This window comes from Rhopalosiphum padi, chromosome 3 (genome assembly GCF_020882245.1).
Source record: "Rhopalosiphum padi isolate XX-2018 chromosome 3, ASM2088224v1, whole genome shotgun sequence".
Taxonomy (NCBI): domain Eukaryota; kingdom Metazoa; phylum Arthropoda; class Insecta; order Hemiptera; family Aphididae; genus Rhopalosiphum; species Rhopalosiphum padi.
Window position 1 is genome coordinate 45564172 of NC_083599.1, and position 24324 is coordinate 45588495.

Consider the following 24324-nt stretch of genomic DNA (forward strand, 5'->3'; position numbering starts at 1 on the left):
AATATGAATGCTTTAAAAAAACATAGTCCTTAGACAAATAATAATTACACATTTGATTTTAGTTGTAGTATTGAAAGCACATTGACATTTCAGGCCTAAAGAATAAATAGATAAAATATAAAGATAATATTGCTGTATGCCGTTTAACATAAACAATTATTTTTATTATTAGGTATTTACAAAAAAAGAAAAACAAATATACGATAACTTAATTTTTTCAAATAAAATTGTTGTATTGCCTCCGTTGTCATGTAATTGCCACCAACGTCAGAACAACATATTTACCTAATAATAGAAGTAATTAGAAAAAAAGTAGAATAGTATTTTTTAAACTAAAGTAATAAAAATAATATTTCAAAATTTATTTCATTTAAATATCCAATTTTGTTGAATTTAAACACAAAATATGTATAAAAAAAAATTGGGCATTCGTTTTTTCAGATTTCTTATTAGGAATCTTCTATTAAATTATTTTCAAGTATTATAGCTTTTAAAATGTAACATTTTCTAAATTTTTAACTATAAAAAAAATTTGAAAATATTTGTAGAATTTTGTTAAAATTTGAACTTTAAACACTTACAAATGAATATTGTGCCTATGTGGCTATGTATTTTAGATATATTTTAAATTCCATAAGAACTTTTTTAGGATCTTGTATTAAATTTACAAGCATTTTGCGTAGTTTATAATTTTTTTTTATTAATATTTGTTATTGGAAAATGAATATTATTATTAAAATTATTTATAGAAAAAAGAATAAATACATTTTGAAAATTTTAAACATTACATAATGAATAGTGAGAAGAATAACATATTTTTCTGAAACTATAGGTATAAATACTAATATTATAATTATTTATCAGTAGGTATTATTATATTAATAAAAGTGGTAAAATATTAATATGTATAGTCTATTCCAAATAAGATCAGATTAGTATGTTTCGTTGTTGTAACAAAATACTGATTAATAATGTAATTATTCTTTGTAGCTTTTACTTCAATAGATATATAAATAAAGTAGGTATTTCTATATTATTTTTATTAAGCATACCTATCATGGAATTTTTTTTATTGAAAATACGAACTTAAACATCCGAATAATAATCTTAATAGTTACATACAATTATACTGACAATTTTTAAAATTATAAAAACTGATAACTACAAAGTATATTGTGTTTTAGTGTTTATAAATTTTCACCACTATAATAATAAATATATTTATTTAATTAACATACCATTACCTTTAGGACAACCTCTGGCGGTCGCGGGATTCTACCAAGTTTCCTTCGAATTAGCCAGCGGTTTTATTATGCTATGTAAAATGGATGGGTGACCAATTTAATTTTTTTCATACATTTTTTTTTTATATTTCTATACAATTATTATTTGTGTTACAAAAAAGGTTAAAAATGTAATACAAAGTGCCTCATACGTTTTCTATAAATTAAACGAATTTATAAACGATAAAATTTATCATTGAAAATTAATTTCATGATATATCAATTGTATATTTGTAAATGAAAAAAAATTATTCGTGGCAATTTAAAATTGTGTGTATTATATTATTACGAATTTTACTATACACAATGAAATTTTTGATTCATTTTAAAATATTATCATCTATTTTATACTATTAACCTATTTTTACTGTTGTACGGTATTTACAGAAAGATCAAAGATGTTATTAAATTGTAAGTTATAAAAGTTTATGTAATATGGTTTGAATACATATAATTATAATAATTATAAATACTAGTAATATCATAAATGCAATAGGTATAAAAAATTATATCAACTTGCCGTATGTAAGTAATATTGAAATTTGAAAGTAAAATAATTTACTAGCTTAAATTTCTAAGCTTTTTGAACAATCGAATATTTTGAGCTTAAAGAAAAATAATTAAGATATTTTAAAAATTATACATTAAGTTCTTAAATTTAATTAACAATTAGGTGAGAATTTAGATATTATAGAATATTTTTAGATTAAGAAAATCTTTTGAAGGTAAAATGTTATTTCATATATTATTTTTCACGTTGGATATGTGTGGACTATACTGCAGTTGTCAATATTTTAACTTCAGACGTTTATAAAAAAATAATAGTGACTGCTGATAATTTTTGAATTCAGAATAATTTCATTTTTTTTTTAAGCTATAGTTACATAATAAATTACTAAATAATTTTGAAAAAAAAATTTACTATGACTCTCGTATTCAATTTTCAAAGCTTAGCTAGTTAGCTATATTAATATAATATTTTAAAGTTTGACTGGTTATATATATAAAAAAAAGAAATAGAACTGTATTTTAAATATTTTTATTTTAATAACATAATACATAAATAAATCGATAATATTTTATTCTAGCAATTCTATGAAATTATATAACTTATAAGAAACAGTGTATTAATACATTTTGGAGTCTAAGTTTTTATATTTTAAAATTAAAAATGAAGTTTTAACTTTGAGATAATTCGCAAATGTTCGTGATTTTGAATTGTTATTTACGAATATATGTTCATATCATGTTACCTTGCTTTAAACATATAAACATTTATATATGTACAAAACATGCATACAAAAATTATATTGTATCAGTGCTACTTAAATTGTTTTATCATGGACCCCCTAAATTTAATGTGAAACTGTCAAGACTCTCTTAATCAAAATCATTAATTATTTTTTCTTAATTATAAATATAGTGATAAACTCTCCCGATGTAATAACAATTTTATTATTATTAAATAATAGTTAGGTATCTAATATTAGACTTTATCGACAATGATTAATCATATGGTCGGTTATTTAATAACTATAAATAACCGAAAATATTTTAAATAATTAAATATTTCACAGTATACCACTCATATAGCTACGGCCCCTTAGAGACCCGTGGCCCCCAGTTTGAGAAGCACTGTGCTATATTATAACTGTTAACATTTTTTATTGATTTATAATAAACTTATTCATGTGCGTTAATATAATTTAACAAAATGGATTTTTCAAATTAATAAATAATCAAATGTTATATAGACATATAATGAACTGTAGGGATATAAATTGTTTTAACAATTTTTCCCTAACATTACACATAATATGCACTCATATTTTATAAGTTAAAAATTAAATGAAATATTGTATCTGTATGTTATAAAAGTATAAACTATAAAGTATTAAGTATAATATATATATATACAAATCTATACTACGATTCAGTTTATAAAATCTAACAGTTTAGACTTTAGACCATAATTTTTTTGGTAAATCTAAGCTAGTTCCCGCTAAAAATTGTTTTTGAATGCATACGTAAATTTTCATTGTCTTTTAGTTTCAAATAATAGTACAATATTGAATATACACCATTATCTTGCTTTTCTAGCATATCGATGTAATCGAAGCCAGATGAGTGTACACAGTATACTCAGTTTAATGGTAGTAAGTGATATTATTCTATCCTATTATACTTATAGAATATGTTGTTAGTACATCATTTTAAATTTTATAACATGTTTGTTTTCAATACGTAAATTATTAATACTAGTTATTTATAATTATTCTATAGTCATTTTTTTTTTGTATAACAACTATAATATAAAGGATACTCAATTGATGATATTATGATTTATATTTAATATTTTTATTTATATAAGTATAATATTTATAGATATATATACAGCATTATATAGTCTACAAGTATAATAATCATCAGCTTTGTCAAATAAAACAACGTGTTCTTTAAGGTGTTTAAAAGTTTAAATATTATTTTTATAATACCAAATACCAATGCATTCAGTGTACATCACGGTAGATTATACATAAATAAAAACATGAAATACTTTTAATATCTAATTAAAAACTAATAAAATATAATTAGAAAATATTTTTTCTACGAATTCTGTGATTAATAATAATCGATCACATTTTTTACTCCAATAAAGATATAGAGCAGCATAAAGTTAATAAAAATAATAATATGTAAAAACATAAAAAATAGTTATAATATAATTTACGAGTATTATGAGCAAAATATAAAAGGATCGCTTTTAGAATTATGTTTAAATATAAACACAAAACACAGATAACCTAACCTATGTTGTATAATTTATATAAGCTATTGAATATCATACTATTTCAAAATCGTAAAAAGTTTGAATTCTTATAATTATAGGTACCTATATACAGGGCCATATTTACCATTAAGCAGGATAGGCAACTGCTTATGGCCTCCGTTATTGGAGGGCCTCGGATTTTTATGAACCTTATTTTTTTTTTAGAGTACTACTTTCATCATATAAAATAAATATAATAAACATATAATATTTCAAAAAAATAAAATAATTAATCCTTATCAGCGTAAAATGTAAATGAAAATAATAGGTACAAGAAATCTGTAGCTTGTAGAGATAAAAAAATGTATAACATTATAATTATGTTTGTGAAAATGTATAACTGTATATGTAAATACTAAATTGTAATAAATTATTATTTTGTTTTATACAACACATTTGTGGAGGGGGGCTATGGTTAAACATGCTACTGTTGACAATAAGGGGCCACATTTTTTATTTTGCTTAAGGCCACAAAATGCATAAATCAGGCCCTGCCTCAATATAATACATACCAAAGTAATATAATACGTTTTGAGAAGTGTGATGAGAATTTGACAGAGAGAAACTCTCAGATAGCCATTGAGTACTTAATAAAATATGTCAACTAAGTGTCTAAGTTACGCGCTCAGCTCGTAAAGTAAAATAATTGGTAAATTAACTAATAAGTATAGGTATCAAATAACAATAATATGACGTATTCAATTGTTATATTAAAAAAATTATATGTTTTTTTTTATTTGGTTCATTAATTTGTCTGTATAACATATTTTATTTATATTTATATTGATATTGTTTCTTATTTTATATTTGTATATACCACATAATATGCGTGTATGTCATAATATTGTCAAACCTGTGTCTATTGAATACGGGAACTTGTTTTATAAATGTACCAACCATAATTATTATTTATTATTATTTATTACTCATTAGTCATTATTAAAATTATTATCTATACTTAGTAATTATTTATTTATTGAAATGTAAACGCCGACTTGCCTCAATACCTATATGTACTATATATATATGTATATTATGTATTATATACCACGTATTATATTAAAATTTTAAATATAAACTAAAAAGTATACATCAAAACTTATTAGTACAATAAATTTCTTTTTTAAATAATATCATCTTATTTTTATTGTCTTATTTTTGTCATATAGCTTTTCAAAATATTATCTATAAGCACGTCCAACCATTGGTCCAATCAACATGCAGTTGTTGGAGATAATGATAACTTTTTGCTTCTATTATAATTTATAATATCCACTAGACAAATATGTATAGAACGTGGAGATTGGAGATATTTAATTTATAATAATTTATAAAATAGTTATTAAGCGAGAAGATACTTACATTTGTTTTAGTTACAGCAATTTTACTAAATCTCTAATATAAATTAAAATTGTTCGGTATCGAACGGCATTTAAATTAAAAATGGATTTTATCTTTGTGGTATAAGTACATACAAAATGAATTTATTATAATTGTATAATTATTATTATTATAAAATCACTATAAAAATATGATAGAAAAGTATTATTTATACCTACACATGAACTGTATATTAATAAATGAAAAGTCAGGCAGACAAATTGTTTCGTTTGAACTATGAATATGAATATTAGAAATTCACAGTTTATAATTTTAGCGAGCGGAAGTAGTTGATCGTTCGAAAATTCGAGCAGATTCGCTGTGTGATTTTGCTCATATGGCCATATAAATATGCTATTTGAAATTTGAATAAACCATAAACCATGTTTAATAATGAGTGGTTATCCGTCGAGGGCTAAACTTTTTTATGTATACCAGCATTGACCATTGTGTACATGTGTTTTGTGTACATACACAGACGGAGACACTTAAGTTATTTTTTTATGTGAGATACAAGAATTTATGTAGTTTAAGCAAATATAGTAGGTTACCTATATTTATACATCATTGAAACTTCCTTGAGAACTTATATTTTTTTTGTGTAACTCAAACAGTTTTGACATACTTTATAACACGTTTACGTATACTATTATATCCATTAATATCCATTCATCATGTATATTAGATCAATGGCATTTTTTTTTTGTATTTGTTAAACCTATGGTTTTATTTTTGAAAGGGAGTACCCAATAGTTAATATCCATTATCCACACGACCACACTACTAATTAAAATGTACAAGAAAATATCCAGTACTGTCCACTACTATTTAAACAAAACAAAAATGGTTTTTTCTAAGGACATAACATCATGGTTAATGGTTATCTAAATAGGAATTAGAACTGAGTTTAACTATATCGGGTTGGTAAAACTATACACGACTATAAAGCGCCACAAACCCGTTTAAAATCGGAAATAGGTAGAAACGCGATCTTTTAAAGAAGTAAAAATTTTATCTTAGGATTATTAGTCAGTTAAAAAGACGCAGTGGACGATAGGCGATTTTTTTGAAAAATGAATTATAAAATTATTAAACTAATAAAAGTTGTATAATCTATATAAATTAGTTATTGATTACACAATTCATATTTTGTAGATTATAAATCAACCTCATTATGGAATTTTACAATATTTTTATATCCAGGTAATAGTGGTAATACGATTTAAATTCGTTTTTAGGAACATATTATTATAGACCGAGTACTCGAAACTTTGAGTACTTTTTACTTAATTTGAGTTATATTTATATTTAGAATAATATATATGATCGGAAGGGACTTTTTTCCTGTTTACCCTCTATTAAAAACTTTGTGCTACACTCAGACATCGAGCGACACTTTGCATGACCCGGGCGGAATCGATAAACGACGAATATAATATATAACATAACGCGTTCAACGCACACACTCACGTAAAAGTGCAGTGGTGAATGTGAGGGTGTGAGTCGTGCAGGGTGTGAGGGGTGCGAAACGGAAAAAAAAAGGAAAACCCGATCGGCAAAAAGCTCGACAATCGTATAAAATGTATCTATACGTGTATCATGGTCGCGCGAACGGTGTTTCGAGCTCGTTGCGCCGGCAACACTGCGGTATCGAGCACGGCGCGCCGCCGACCGAGTACATCGCCGCCGACGTTATTCGCACGCCGTCGCCGCGCCACCGTATACGTCGGCGATTCCCTTCGCAGCGTATTTTCGTTGTGCGCGCCTGCCCGTCATCATCGATCGCCGCTGCAGCCGACCCACCGCCGCCGCCGCCGCCGCCACCGATACCATTTTCACCGGTCCCGCGAAAGCTGACTGTCGCGCGCGTACGTCAGTCTCAGTCATCGCCGCGCCCGATTAACCACGAGAACACCACCCGACTTGCAGTTTACCCGGTTACCGATTCGGGTCAATCGCATCCCTCGGCCGGTCGCGCCCCACTTTCCGTGAACAGACGCGCTCCGTTCCGCCGACCTACCCCGGAACCGCGCGGTCGCCGCCATGGTCAAGCACAACACGGACACGAACGGCATTGGGTACGAATGGGAGTACGCCAAGGTGAAGGATGACCGGACGATATGGCAGAAGATCATCATGGGCATTTACAACCCTAGCTCGCACGAGTTTCTCGGCCGGTCTGCCAAGAGTTGGGGTAAATACGTATACATATGTATTATATAATACATATTATGACAGGTGTACTTACCTTAAATAAACACGACGAGACGCACCTGACCGTTATTGTGCATTAGATAATACGTATTCAATTATTTTATATTATAATATAATTATATCTGCAAACGGTTAGTCACTTGACATAGTTTACGAGGGATGACTGGGGGTGGAGGGTCGATAGGGTCGCTTACACAAGTATGTACCTAAACACTAAATATTATATATTTCCTACGGATTTTGAATTTAAAAACAAAATGTTTGGTAATTTATTATAGTGATCTGGTTTCTATTCATAATACATCACGGTTGACATCGTGGATACTTATATATATATTATAAATAGGTAGCAGTATTGCTAATCGCTGATAATTTTGTTATTGTTATTATACTCGGCTAGGGTTTTCCAATCTTCCCATTCAGACACCATAACAAATCACGTCTTCACCACTAGTCGTGGTGCGTGTTACCCACGCATCATCGGTGTGCCCACGCACAACTTGCATACCCACCCGGACCACACCTCACGCGTGTATAGTACCACTTACTCCCTCATACGTATACCTCACCTATGTAAGTGCCGTGCGGAAGACACGCTTTTATCGCGCTGTTCGTGTACGAGCCTAGCGATTTCGGAATTGATTTTTTCCGACACGATTTGGATATATAAATTATCACGTGCATGATGAATTATAGTAATTGGGTCACAGGGATTACACTGGATTTTGGTGACCCTTTCCGCACAGGAGGGAGGGGGCCGAAAAACGTTTGAATTAATTTAGCTTTCGCTTTAAACACTGTAGATCTACGCGATTACTCGTGGTTCACTCAATGATGGTTTTTTCATATCACTTTACATTTTTAATTTTTACCAATTATTATACCATATATAATTCGGCGGCACTCTCAAATGAAATCGATTAATAGCTCATTTATAAATACAATATAGTTGCTATTTTATACCTTTGTTGGTTTATGAACAAATGAGTTCATTTAATGTGACCATCATCGTTTGAAAGGGGCCCAGATCCTCACCTCTTCAGCACCTAAGATCACCAGCTACACCCTATACCTATATATTAGGTAATTGTATTATACCCGTGTATCTAGTATATAGTTTAATGCAGTAAATTCTGGACAGAAGTGCGTGTGCTTGTACCGAGATCAATTACGCACGACAAATATATAAATGCTTTACACAAGGAAAACGAACGAAAACATCATTCGCGATGATAAAAGTCTAAAAGTCGCAAGCTGACCGATACTGCTAGCGTATGTACGCATGTAAATGTTCATCGCAGAAATGGTTTTTCTTTCCTTTTTTTATACACGCCACCGAATGTACAGACAGTACATGACACTTCAAGAATATAGATACACACTCGCACACACACACAAATACGCGTACACAGTGTTCGTATACACACGTTGACTGTATGCCTATAAGTAGCGGTAGTCGGTGAGATCTTATTTCCTCGTAACATTAACTTAAACATTTTTGTTTCTGTCATTTTTCCGATCTTTTTTAGCTTTTTTTTTTTTTTACTTGAAAGTTATAAGAACGTATAAACAAACACAGGACTAGGAGATACATTTAGAGTTTAGACTATTTGACGACGTGAAGAGTAAACACACTTATTTACGTGACATTAACTGGTCTAGTCGAGTAATACGATGCGTGTAACAGAGTGCACCGGCTTGTACGAATCGATACCTAATATAAAATTGTGGTGGTGGTGACCTACGAACATAAAATATTAAAATAATTTACGTATAATATATCTTTATCTTATACTTTATAAAAACCGATTGGATAAATTTTCCTAAGATTACCCATTTTATCAACCTCGACACCCCGTATTGTCAATATATTCAATATTATTATAAATTATTTTTGTTATAACTTCATTATTACCTGGTAATATCTTTGTTGTTGGACGATATTATTGTACATATTAATGATTTTTTTTTTTAATCTATTTTACCTAATTGGTTTTCTTTGATATTGTAGTTGATCGCCACGGTGGGTGTGAAACATATTCCAGCGAATTCAGAATATAAACCCAATGTGAATTGTGTGTGTGTGTGTGTGTGTGTGTGTGTGTGTGTGTGTGTGTGTGTGTGTGCAGCGCACGCGCGTACGGGTTTGTGTGCAGTTCGTTAATTTTATATGTTAATTTTATATGAGTAAACGTCGTTGCCAATACTATCTAAGAATAGAAGAAAAACACGCACACGCACGAAATATATAAGTATATAGTATATATTATAATCGTGTTTAGCAACACGCGCATGCATCTTTCCCATGATTTTAAGAACTGTGACTAAAAGTATTTCTAAGTTTAGAACAACCTCCGCTAGTCTCGTTTCGCCGAATAAACTACGAGATTATAATATTGAATACGTATATTGTATATATATATTTATAATGTATTAGGTCTCTAAAGCGTTTTAACTTTCCCTTTGAGGCTTGAATAATATTTTACAATTCTGCATGCCCTATTTTACCTATACTATCTGATATAGCAGCTATAGTATTGCACAACTTTACTCGTCATCCTGTCAATATCCTGTATAGTTCATCTGTGCCATTTTTGAGGAGGAGATGAAGGGGTTTCCAGGGGATAGTCGTTCGCATCAATTTTTTAGGATAGAAAAATATACTGTGTCGTTTCAGTTCTTATCAAATCACAATAATGTCTAGCGTATATATAGGTAGATAAATACATTTTTAACTGTGGAATTTATCATTATTGGTTTTGTTTTTATTACCTTTTTTTTATGATAAATAAAATAAGGGATAAAATGAAAATAAATAAATAGAAACAATAAAGACAAAACTATAATAATTACATTTTGTACTACGCAATAAGTATTATATGCGGACAGCATTTCAATATATTATGTATTACTCAGAAGTTAGAATTAAAAATACAAAATACATTATGCAAAATACAATCGTAACTCAGTTGCTCCATGGATACATTTAACAATTTAGTGTAGATAATAAATGACATAACACATTATATTATATGTAAATACGAGAATTGCCTGGTTTGGTTACTTCCCCTTGCAGCCATAATAACTTATTGATTTTACTGACGTTCCGGACTTTGGCTAGTATTTACTTTATAGGCCGTTCTACGCATGTTTTATATTATTATTATTCATTAGTCATTACTTTAAAGTTATAACTCATCATTATACATTTATACCATACATAAAGTGAATGTAAACATTACAAATTCTGTACCGAGTCATTTCATTGTAAAATTATATTATTTATATAAACTACCTAAAACACACTTAAATAAAAGTTAAATAATAATATAACAAACTTTTAATAACTTTTGAATTTAGTATGTAGGTATTGAACATTTAATAGAAACCTAAAAACATTATGTTTTATTGAAATAAATCAACGAAAGTTGCCAAGTGTACATAAAGTTACATTATAATTGTGTCTTAGAAAAGGTTTAAATTTACTATGAAACTCTTAAAATACTTAAAAATATGAATTCAAAATTAATGCTATTCCATGGTTCTATAACTACTTTTTTTACCTATCTACAAACTACGGTATACTGTACATTCTTGATAATAATAACAGACGAGATAACGAAGCATGAAGTAATGAAATAAGTTTTATTTTATATATTTTAAAACATTTGTAAATTTTACATGAAACTACAAAATTTTTGTAAACGTGATACTTTTGTAGTCTAAAAATTGGAAATGTATTTATTATAATTTATTTTTGTAGTACTAAAAATAAATCCATTTATTTTAAATATGCAAAACTTGTATAATAATATAATATTTTATACTTACCTGATATTTATAATATGTAATATTAAGTATATTAAGACTTCAGAGTCAGACCAAATACTAATAATGTATTTAATTTTAAAAATAATACAAATATACTATTAAATTACAAATATATTTTACGACTCAAAAAATATTAAATTTAAACCTATATGTTTATATTCATTAATGGCAAAGTGCCTTCGATAAAGTTTCTTTAGTGAAATAACATCATGGACATACTCGTAAATTCTTTATATTTATATATAGACAAATATTCACCGTATTATTGTATTAAAGGTATTAATATACTATTATTTATTAAAGGCCCGGATTTATATGCAATAAAAATCTATAAAATATGCAGATTCATATCATAAACATTCAAAAATATGCAAAACGATTTTTTTTACAAATTAACTAATCACGGTTTCAAGTAAAAATATTACACAAATTAAATATATCATGTATAAAAATGTTTATTAAAAAAAAATACAAAATAAGATTTTTAATGGCATTGTATAAGTATAAAAGTATTATAGGAATAAATTATAATTTTAAAATTCTAAATAACATTATTTTAATGAAATTGTGTTTAAATGTTTTATACTATTTATATTAAATTATTATTATTTAATTAATTATGTTAAATTTTATTCGAATCCGTTTGATATTAACATTAGAATAATTTATTAATAATTATATTTAATATGAGTAACATTTTCTTACTTACCATATTTAGGTACTATAATTATTATTATATCGTTTGTTTTAGCTAGATACAATGACGAAGTTAAGTCATTTTCACTCATCAATTATTTTATATTTATAAATTTTTATTTTCGTATAAATTTGATTAAAATCAAGTAGATATATATGTTTTTCGTAAATCCAGTCTAATATCTAATATAATAAATACTAAAACTATATTATCATATATGTATTATAATTACAAACAAAATAAGAAATCTACACACAATGTTCCATTTTAGTAGTCGAGGTCGAAAATAAATCTATATACTTTGTTCAGAAATTTTTATAATATTAAATTTGTTTACACAATTGAAACAAAATAACTTATCATTATACATAGATTTTTATACACGAACCAATATTATGACATTAATAATTACATAAGCCAACCAATACTTGTGCACCTACACTTACGTGTATTACCACTATTACCTAGTCTTCCATATAATCTTATATATACATCATATATGATATATGATTGATTTATCCAAATTGAATCATTTTAATAGTAGTATTAGGTATTAGTGGTATTACAATATAATATCTCATAATGGGTAAAGTTTTTCCGTTATTTTTATAATAATAATTTGATTTATATTATTCATAAGTTCATAACATTTGTGCAAACTAACTATAGGTACTTTGCTCAAGAATTTCTTTAGTCTATACTTCGAGCATTGTTTGAAATTTTGAAGTTTTAATACTCATTATCTTTTTACACTCGGCCAAAAGTTTATACCCAAAATGTCTACTTTGCTGAACATATATATATATATATAGTTATATAAATTAGAATAATATAATGAATGTATAAAACTGTTAAAACTATAATATAAATATTATTATCATACATTTTATTTAATTTGAATATTTTTTGTCAATAAAATTGTTTTTTTTTCAAACATTTAAAATTAAATTAAATTTTAATTATATATATATAACAAAAATGACTTATTTGAAAGAGAAGGGTGTCCATTAGCATACAATTTTATTATAAAAAAATAAAACAGCATTTAAACATACCTATAGTATATAATCAAAACATATTAACAATTTAACATAATATATTATAATATAAATACTTAAAGTACATAAATCATATTTTTAATTAAAAAATAATAATAATAATTACTTTTATGTTTTAGGAGGAATTTTGCTCTTCTATGCCGTGTTTTATTCAAGTTTGGCATGTATGTTCGCCATATGCATGAAAGTCCTACTATCTACGTTGAACGACCATACACCTCATTTCACATTGACCAGCTCAATAATCGGCACAAACCCTGGTATGTAAACGTAATATCTTGTTCCATTTTAACTATACGTTTAAATATAATGAATAATTAATAGTTATTATTTGATCTATATTTTGGTGCATTAACAGAATTCTGTTATGTTGACTTATTCATAATTTACACATTATACACACTTTATTTGGTTATAGCTACTTAGATAGGTATTGTAATATATTTAAACTTAAACTTATAAATAGAACAAACGCAATTCGTACATCAATTTAATTATTTTACAAATATTCTAAAAATGTCTTCAGTACCTATTTTATGTGTATTCATTTATAATCTTGATCAAGATAACTTTATTTTACTGATAATCTCTGAATAAAATAAAATAATATGAAATTTCGATGAGAATTTGTTGTTAGTTTAAGAGTTATATCTTCACAATAGGATTTTTTCGGGACATGTACCATTAATTAATTTTACAAATAAGGCTATAAATATTATATAATGTACAATCACGCAATGTGTAATAGTATTATTATGAATACAGACTAAATGTATTTTACAGGACTAGGATTTCGACCCATGTCTCCGAACGTCGAAGATGGATCACTAATTTACTACGCAGCGGATAATGCAACTAATGTAGAAGCATGGACTAATGAATTAGATAAGTTCCTAGCTGGTTAGTAAAAAAAAAAATACCACATACATATATGATAATCATAAACGTAAGCTATGTTATCTTGTAGCACGAACAAAAATGTCTACTACTGGTAAAATTGAACCTACTGATCTCTACCATAAATATATCTAAAAGTACTAAGAGATCCCACACTTGTTTATTGAAAAATTATCCTACACGCGTTATGGCGTAATGACTTGAGTAGTTGAGTTTTATTTTTAAAAACATTTTTGAATTTATTATATGAAATCTATTGTATATCCTGATAGCGAGTGGGGTAACCGTTACGCACTCGCATACACATGTCACTTTACGTCAAAAATTGAAATTATTTCATGGTTACCTCCTAATTGTTATTGTAAATCATAGCCCTAAACGAGTTCCAACATAGTACTAACTTGAGTTTTATACCGATAGTAATTTTGAAACCGGTTTTTTTTTTTACGTTAACATTATCTTTCAAGCCAAATTTTGCTCGTACAATGTACAACTTTTAGGTAGTGAAAAGATTAAAAGCTGACTTTTTTGAATTGGTTTTAGTGTATAAGAACAAGACACTGTTGCCAGACAAAGGTAATAACCAACAAAAATGTGGTTACAATATTCCACCACAAAAGGACAAGGTTTGCGAGGTCAGCCTGTCAAACATGGGACCATGCTCATCTGAATACAAATATCAATATCCAAAAGCTCAGCCCTGCGTTTTTATTAAGCTCAATAAGGTTTGTATTCATATAAGTTAATTAACAAGAATTTTAAATTTATGCACGATGCCTTTATTATATTGTAATAAAAATATTGTCAACTTTAATATAAAATTAATATGCATATTAGATGTAAGACAAGTATTTATACATAAATTATCTTGATTGATGAATTATTATCTGATTATTGTATTTAAATTATTATTCGATTATAAATATTGTGTAGATTTTCGACTGGGAACCAGAATTCTATAATAACAAGACAGACATTCCAGCTGATATGCCCCAAGAACTTAAAGACAAAATTGCGCAAAGAATGAAACATGAGGTAAATTGTTTCAGAATAATATTCGATAATATTTATTTGATATTTTAAATACAATACCAATTATTGTTCATATGTACATTTATAGTTATTTACAATATGGGTCACCTGCGACGGAGAAGCGCCAGCAGACAAAGATAATATTGGACCTCTAAAGTTATATCCACAGGACGGATTTCCTGGCTACTACTACCCGTACAGAAACAAGCGTGACTACCTTAGCCCATTAATCGCCATACATTTCCTAAATCCAAAAAGTGAGAGTTTAGAAATATTTTTATTCAATAACGTTTACTTAATTATTTCCAAACATGTTTTCTTAGATGAGTTAAATAGGTACATACTTCATATACAGTTAAGTATATTAGTATATCTATTAGGTACATTTATACTTGTATACTATTGAAAGGAGGCTTTGTGAAAACCGTTTAAATAAATGCAAAGGGGATTATTTTATCCAATATTATAGTTGATAGTTATAAAAATATATAACAAATGTAATCACGACAAACCTATTTCTAATATTTCTATAATTTTCGAATTAAATAAAAATAAAAAATATACGTATAATATTTGTTGTAGTTAAGTTAAGTTTACATGGTGAGTAATTTTTGTTTATTTGTTGTTACTATAGATGGATAGACTTCCTGAATAAATCATTATTTATTTGTAGTATGGCCCAAATTACATTATATCTTTAGTTTTGTACAATTTATAAACTCTCATTCCCTATACTGATTCTACGTGGGTATCAGTAGTGTACAAAAAACATATCTATCCTATAATATAGTCTAATTTACGTAATAAAATCTACGGAGCTTCAAAAATAAAGAATTTTAATTTTAAACAAAAAAAAGTGATAACTTATGTTTATTACAACATATGCAACTAATAATTTTAAATGTAATTTAATTTGAATGTGTCCACGGAGCCCCTATAACAGCTAGAACACAGGTGGGGAGCTACTCACTCTATACAATTAAGTATTCATACTATATCGTAGAGCACTAAAGTCGTGAAAACAATAAAGTTTAAAATGGCCACTGACCAGGCTAACACAGATCGTCTACCTCACAGACTTTAAACATCCGAATTTAGGTGGTTATAGCCCATAATTACCATAATAAATAAATAAAATAACTTTAAAAACTGTAAATTTACAAAAATTATCAAAACAAAATATTATGTATAACATCAAGGAGTTTAAAACAAATTTGTGTATTATTTGAAATTTTCTAAGATTTAAAAAAAAACGTAAACGCTAGTTGAACTTTAGAGTTCTATAATTATTACCATTATTTGTAAGTAAAATGGTAATATTTAATATACTTGACTTAACTGACGGCTTTTTTCTGATTCGTTGCAGGACATACTTTGATCAACGTGGAATGCCGTGCCTGGGCCAAGAACATATTTTACAAACGCAGCTTGCAAAACCGTGAAGGTTCCGTTCACTTCGAATTGATGATTGACTAAAGTTGCAGACTTTTAGTCGATGATAACGCCGCTAAACCATTCGCTTTGTTCTCAGTTTGTTGATGCATCACAAAACACAGAACATAGCCAGTTTATTTTTAGTACTATATCGTTGTATTGTTAATTGGTTTAAGTGAAATCCCAACAAAACGCGTTTACTCCTTTTATAAAAAATAATAATAACGTTAGGTAATTTTTTTTTTTGTTTGGCTTAGGAATATGTCTTAAAGTTAAACATACATTTATATATATATTATATATATTAATATTAATAAATAAAATAAGAGCACAGAAAAGTTAATTGATATATACTTATAATTCAAGCTTAAAAAATGCTGTGCAAATTCACAGTTATACGATATGTATTAATCTGACGACTTCAATGATTATCACTGCCTATAACTTTTTTTTTATCATACTCCGTAAATAGGTGTAGGTACCTATAGTGATTTTTACCATAAATAATGTAGTTGGTTCGTTTAATTCGTTCGGCTTGTTTTTATAAGCAAATTCGGATACAACCAATGCAAGGTAGGCAATCTAATGATAAGAAGTAGGAACACTAAACCCAAATTTTTCATCAAAAAAAAAATTAAATAAATAATTATAATTATGTCATTTGAACTGTCATTTAAACTATTTACACACCGTCGTCAGTCTAATTTTTCACTTTAAATATAGCCGTCACCATATGCGGATATTTGGAATTTTTGGGGAGGGGGGTGGACTATTATTATTATTATATTTTAGCATTACTTAAAGTAAAAGAGCCCGCACTCTTATTACAATTTATATAGCTCATGGATAATGAATATTTGAAGGGAGGGAAACATTGGATTTTTGGTGAGCTAAGTCCCCGGATGCTCCTACATCGATAGGTCCAGGATACCTAGTGGCGATATTTCGGGTTTGATGGGGAGCAATATTTTTACCGAGTCTTTTACAAAAATGATAAAATATTATGTTTGTCCCACCCGCGTTTTTGATTTTCACTATATAGGTATTTTGTATCATCGACTTTCATTGCGATCGTTGGATATTTGCCTATCAATGACTGCATAACGTAAACATATTTTAATACCAATTACAACAACTACAGCCAATAATATTAAGAATAGCATTTTAATACGGGTAAAATAATATTAAATTATATAAAAACATTTTTTTTTCTTACGGAGAGACGCCGGAGTCCGACCAGCCAATCCTAAAGATTCGCATTGCAAGCCTTAAAAAAAATAACACGGTCAAATCCACCCCTTCTCCCGAAATGACGTGATGGAATGTACCTACCCTGTACTCCAAGTTTCTTGTCTAGGTGTTTTTTTCACCTTTATATCCCATCAGTCTCACCTCGCGCACAGTCGCGTGTTTTGTGTTTATTTGAAACTCGTAAGTAGGGAATGTACGTCTCGAGTTTTGAGATGTTTTAATGTTTTCGTGTCAGTATGACGTGAACCGTGAACTAAATATATAGTATTATGCTTTTTTCCCCTCCCGTAGTCGAGTGAAAAAGTCTTAGCAATACGCAATACTATAGTATTGTAAAAAAGTTTTACAACTTGCGACTTATAATAAAATATTATATTATTTATGTATAAACATAAATTTATACTTGTAAATTAGATTCGGTGGGATTCATTAATACATCCATTTCAGAACTCCGTCGATACATATTAATAATTATAGGCAGTGTTGGGTTGAATGACTTTTTAAAGTAATTTCGTTACGGAAATTTGTAATTTACGTTACGTGTTGTATTACGTACTTAAGGTAGGTATACCCAACTCTGATTATGGGTAGGTACTATGGAACAGAATAATCGCATTTGAGAAAATTACTAATTACCTATAAAATATTATTATTTTTAATAAACATATATAGGTACTTGCCTATTTAATCGTAATATTTTTTAAGCTATCGTTGTAATGATGTAATAACCAAATTTAATATTGATTCTCGTAATTATTATACATACATTCGACACTAGATTAAAGTTTATAGCTATTACATATATATATATATTATTACATTAAGGAAGTTATTGATTATTTAAAATTTTAATATGTTGATGTAGAGAGCTAAGTAAAATTGGATATTCTAGTGGAATATAGAGTGTTTTTAATCGTATAATTGTTATACCTGTTTTGTTTTACGCGGTCGAAAGGAATATTATATTATGTAATTTTTAGGTACTTATTAATTATGTAAGTGTATAATGTGTATGTAATAGTAGTGCGGCGGGCTGTGGTTGATGATTTTATTATTATATATGTAAACGGAATCATATAGATTATAGAACTCGTTAATGTAGATGTCCAGCAATTGTTTTATTTATCATTTAGTATACCTATACACTAATTTACACAGCTGGCAAACACAGTGGTACTGTTAGCTGAGACTTTAGAACTTTTACAAGGGCGTTGATGCTGACATTCGATGCAAGTGCATACCTAAAAGAAGTACTTTTTATATATTTTACAGATTGCTTATTGAAAATGATGGACGGGACGCTTTGTAACACAAAAAATAGCATTTTTATGGTCTTAGGTCTTATCCATTTTTTAGATTTTGAGCTAAGCGTTAAGTAAATACATGGACTTTCAATAATAAGTGTATTTTTTTGTCTAAAGAAATTTATTTAGGAACTTATACTTATACAATATAAGGTTCCTCGTAAAGTCGTAAGTTATATTACTGGAATTTAAAAAAATATATCAAGCATAATTTCATAAAAATATTTTATGAGCGTCTAAATAATTTAAATTTTGACGAAATTGGTCATTCATGAATAAAATAAGTTATTGATAAGGCTAATCAGCGGCCCCAGGTCATATGTTGCCCTCGACGGTGTCTCAGGTGTTCAATATGATTTGTTATAAATGTTTAAATTTAATAAAATATTCCAAAAATGTATTTTAAACACTATTTTATTTTAATAATTTATAAATTACATATATTAAATATATATTTCAAATATAAAATACCAAATACCTAATTATTAATTATGACAGGGTTGGGTAAGATACTAAAACAAAGTATCATGATACATATTACATGCATTTAGTGTATCTAGATACAAGATACAAGATACATGTATCTTTATGATTTGATACATGATACTTTTATATTTCCAATTGAATTTTATTAACTATTAAACGTAAAAGGTCTATACAAACATACAGTATACACAATACACTATACAATCCATACTCTAAACTCTATAATAGTTTAGTATTATAGTCTATAGCATAAATAGATTATAGGTACAATAAAATCATAAATATTAAATAATACAATAATTCAATACACATTATAAAATTATTAAATCATTATATATATTATGTACATAAATACACCAAAATTAATAAATTACATAAAATTACAACTTAAATTTTACTTCTATATAATTATACATATGTTAAATTGGTTATGGATTAATCGTTAAAAATGGATATATAAATTTAATTTGTTATAGTCTTATGGTTAGTTTTTAAATTAAATGTTGTTTTTATAAATAAAATCTTGATTTTCTTTAAAAAAATTTAATAAATAATAAAAATTATCATTATTGTTTCATTTATCTAAGTTTTGAAGGTTCTACAAATCGAATTAAAATTTCTTGGTACTATTCAGTACAAATATTTACAATAATAGTATCTTGTATCTTTTGACAAAAAATGATACAAGATACCTCTAAAAAATGTATCATGATACATGATACTTGATACTTTAAAATTATGTATCACGATACAAGATACAAGATACAATTGTATCTTTGATACTGCCCAACCTTGAATTATGATAATACAAAAAATATTTCAAGATTTTTTTACATTAGATGCACTTATTTTTAATGTGATAGTATTTCGTTAAGTATAAAAATGAAAGTCTTGGAATTTTGTTCTTCCAATAATTGAATGGAGATGCTCATCCGTTAACCATGCTCTATGAACTGGTTTTGTCTGTTTCATTCAGTAAATATTAGATCACATAATGAGCCAATTAAGTTAAACTTTATATTATCATGTTCTACATTTGGCATAATTTTCAAAATATTTTCACTTTTTTTGAGCTTTTTTTAAAAATTTGACTTTTTTTTATACAGAAAAAACTATTAATTTCATAAAATAAACTTGAAAATTTAATACAAATCATACAAGGTTCCTCATAACTCATAAGACATAAGTTGTTCTTAAATCTATTTATTATACAATAAAAATAGATATATTAAAGATAGATTAAATATCTTGCATAATTTTTTTTTTATGAACATTTGAAGTTCAAATTTTGGTAAAATTCATCAAAATTATGAAAATTTGCAAATTATTTATAGTTAAAAATGTATAAAATGTTCAATTATTTTATAACTCAAGCTTGAAGTAAATAATTCATAATGAAATCAAAAAACGTAGAAGCACACATTTTTTTAAACAGACAATTGACGATTAAATTTGGAAGAAATTATATACATATACGCTAACAATTTGAATTACTTTATTGTAATTCAAAACTAGTATGCGCGGGGACATGAAAGCAAATAGCTATAGGTACTTGTTTTAATATTTTATTATATTTTATATACTTTTAAGCAATAAAATTTAAATTATTTTTAAGCTATTGTATATTTATTAGTGTTAGGCAGAGATATAATATTGTGTATCGATATCGTTCGATTTTTCTGATATTGTATCGTGATATCGTAATTTGTTCGATATCGATATCGTATTAAATTATATTTTTATAAATTTGTTAATAAAATTTAGTATTTAATATTTATTATTGGTACACCAAAATAATATAATAATTCACATTTCCCGGGAACACGTGTACAAACTTTATCAGCTGACAAATATTATTACTTATAAGTAACTAATATATTAGTTATTAATTAATGGTTTATTACACAATACAATATTATAGAACGATATCGGTGTCGAAAATGTGTTACAAATTTACAATATCGAATTATCGATATCGTTGTCCATCACTAATATTTATACACCAACACCACAAACAGGACGAACTTTTTCATACCGTTCTATGGTAAGTCTATATTATAATAAAACTTAAAAGTTTATAACAAAAATAATAAAAATATTTAGTATTATAAATTATAGTGATATAATAAATTACTAGTTATAACAAAAAATATTATTCAACACTCAGAGTTATTTTTTGCATAAAATGATAATAACATCATTATCGAAATATTGAATTCAAATGTAATACGTCCATAATAATGACCCACTCGACAGTCAACACCTAATGTACAGCAGAGTGGTACAAACTTTCAAACGTTCATTTTTTTTAACACTATAAGAAGGGCTTATTTTAAAGCTCATTTGGGCTTGTTTTGCTTATTTGGAAAAGCAAAATGAGCACTTTATAATCAATTTTAGTGTAGTTGATAATTTATTGCTATATTATTAAGATAATATAGAAAATATTAGTTCCTAAGTATTAATGTGTTTTTAAATTTGAAAAAATTAAGTTATTAGAAATTATAGACAAGAGTCTTTATTGATGAATATTTTGTTAGTAGGTATTACATTAAACCTATATCTTACAATCTTGATTGTAATTTGTAATGCTAATATTAGAAATGCATTTTTTGTTTTGGGTAATGATTTAAATTTAGTAGATCTTAATATGTAGGTAGTAGATATAAAGATTAAACAAAATAGATTAGAAGAAATACAACAAGTGTCATTGCCTAAATAATATAGCTAGTGCAACATTTATTTGCAGGGTCCAATGAGTTAAAAAATATCACTATTTTAATTGCTCGTGTTAGTCACAGTTCTGACGTTGAACAATTAATAAGTAAAAGAAATTGTAATAAATCAATAAACCGTCAAAGTTTGTACGTAGAAACACTAGAAACGGAAAATTAATATATTTTTATTAATTTTAACATGCCTAGAGCCTGCTCTTTAAAATTGAGATTCGAGACCAGCAGTATAGATATAGAAATTATGAAATAATGAAAAAAAATAAATGATAAATTATGAATTTTGCATAAAAAACTTATGACGTGCTGAAGCCAAAGAACAAGAATGGTTTAATTGGATTTTTATGGCAGTTTCATAAAGAAAATCTAATGATGAAAAAATATCAAACTGAAAACAATTTTTAAAAAAAGGACGTTCTAACATTGTATTGTGTTGTATTAATTACGAAAAAAAGGTCAAGTGGAGATCGTTCTGCTGTATAGTAGAGATTGAGAGTAGGTCACTGGTCACTATAATAGATGTGTTAAATTTGAATGCAATGACAGGTACCATCATTGTATACGAAAAACGATTCTGAACGGAGATGATTTGTCAGTTAATGATAATTAGTTGGATATATTATATTATTACCTATATTTAAATTGTAATATATCGTTATTTTACGCGATTTCATAAAAAATTAAATTTCATACACTCATAAAATGTTTTCTATATTGACGCTGGAATTTTTTTTTTACACTTACTTGAAAGAAAACTTATGGATAACTTTGTATTGGGTTTTCTTAGGTATAAATCACAAAGATTTTATGAATTTTCAACTTCAAAATTCTTTGCAAATTTTCGTGATTTTGATATATTTTCTAAACATTTGAACTTTAAATGATTATAAACAAAAATTTTGACTAACGATTTTTGATCTTTTTTTACTACGATAAGTACAACTTAAAATAAACCTTGCATTAAATTTTGAAGATTGTTTAGAAAGTCAAATTTTTTTTATCGGCAGTTTCAGAAAAAAAATTTAGAAAAATCGAAAATTTCAATGGTTTATAAATAACTTAAAAAAATTCTAAATATTTTAAAAATTTAATCGCAAATAAATAACGCTAATATAAACATTTGGTGAAAATTTCAAATATTTACAATGATTTGTTTTTGAATTACAGCAAAATCAAAAAATCGATTTTGTCGAAGAGGTTATGCGTAAAAATTCCCGTTTTTCCGTTACTTTTTCAGGGTTTTTGTTGACGCTTATAAAATCTACTAGACATTTTTTATTTTTGATTCCCCAAAGTACCAACTAGATTCAATTACCTTTTTAAAGAGGGGCAGAAGTCAAAAATCAAAGCTTTATTACTATTCCAAAACATGATGACAGACACAAAAAAATAAATAAAACGCACATCATTGTAAAATCAATACATTCATCACTCCGTTCAGAATCTAAAAGTAAAGTAGACATTAATTAAAATAAAATATTTTAAACGCGAAACGCGAAAGTTTATTATTTTATTTCTTATTAATAGGTTAAATTTTAAATGATTCCACTTAAAAGCTAAAAATATTTTCATTATTGACTATAATAGCAGGTATCTGATATTATATTTCGTTATACTATACCTATAGTTCTATTTTGATAGGCTTATTTTTTAAATAAAGTTCGTAGTTGATTAAAATTCTTAGAATAAGCCCTGAAAATAGTTTGCATAATAAAAACTAGTTATAAAAAAATATATTTATTACTATTCGTTAAGAATTTCAATAAAAGAAGTTTTCTAAAAACATCATATTGCAATTCTTAAAATAAAAATTTAATTAGTAATGATGAACTAACAGCAGATATATTATATATTATATTATATATTATATATACATACATTCTTGAATCCAAAAG

The 24324-nt window shown here is 26.8% G+C and overlaps 1 protein-coding gene across 1 annotated transcript; it reads left to right on the forward strand.

Moving 5' to 3' along the window:
- Positions 1-7189: 7189 nt before the first annotated feature.
- Positions 7190-19010, forward strand: LOC132924060 (sodium/potassium-transporting ATPase subunit beta-2-like). Its single transcript, XM_060988137.1, has 7 exons — positions 7190-7687; positions 13413-13553; positions 14077-14193; positions 14734-14915; positions 15124-15225; positions 15311-15479; positions 16589-19010. Exons 1-7 carry the CDS (start codon positions 7537-7539, stop codon positions 16696-16698), a joined length of 972 nt encoding a protein of 323 aa, XP_060844120.1. The 5' UTR covers positions 7190-7536; the 3' UTR covers positions 16699-19010.
- Positions 19011-24324: the final 5314 nt, after the last annotated feature.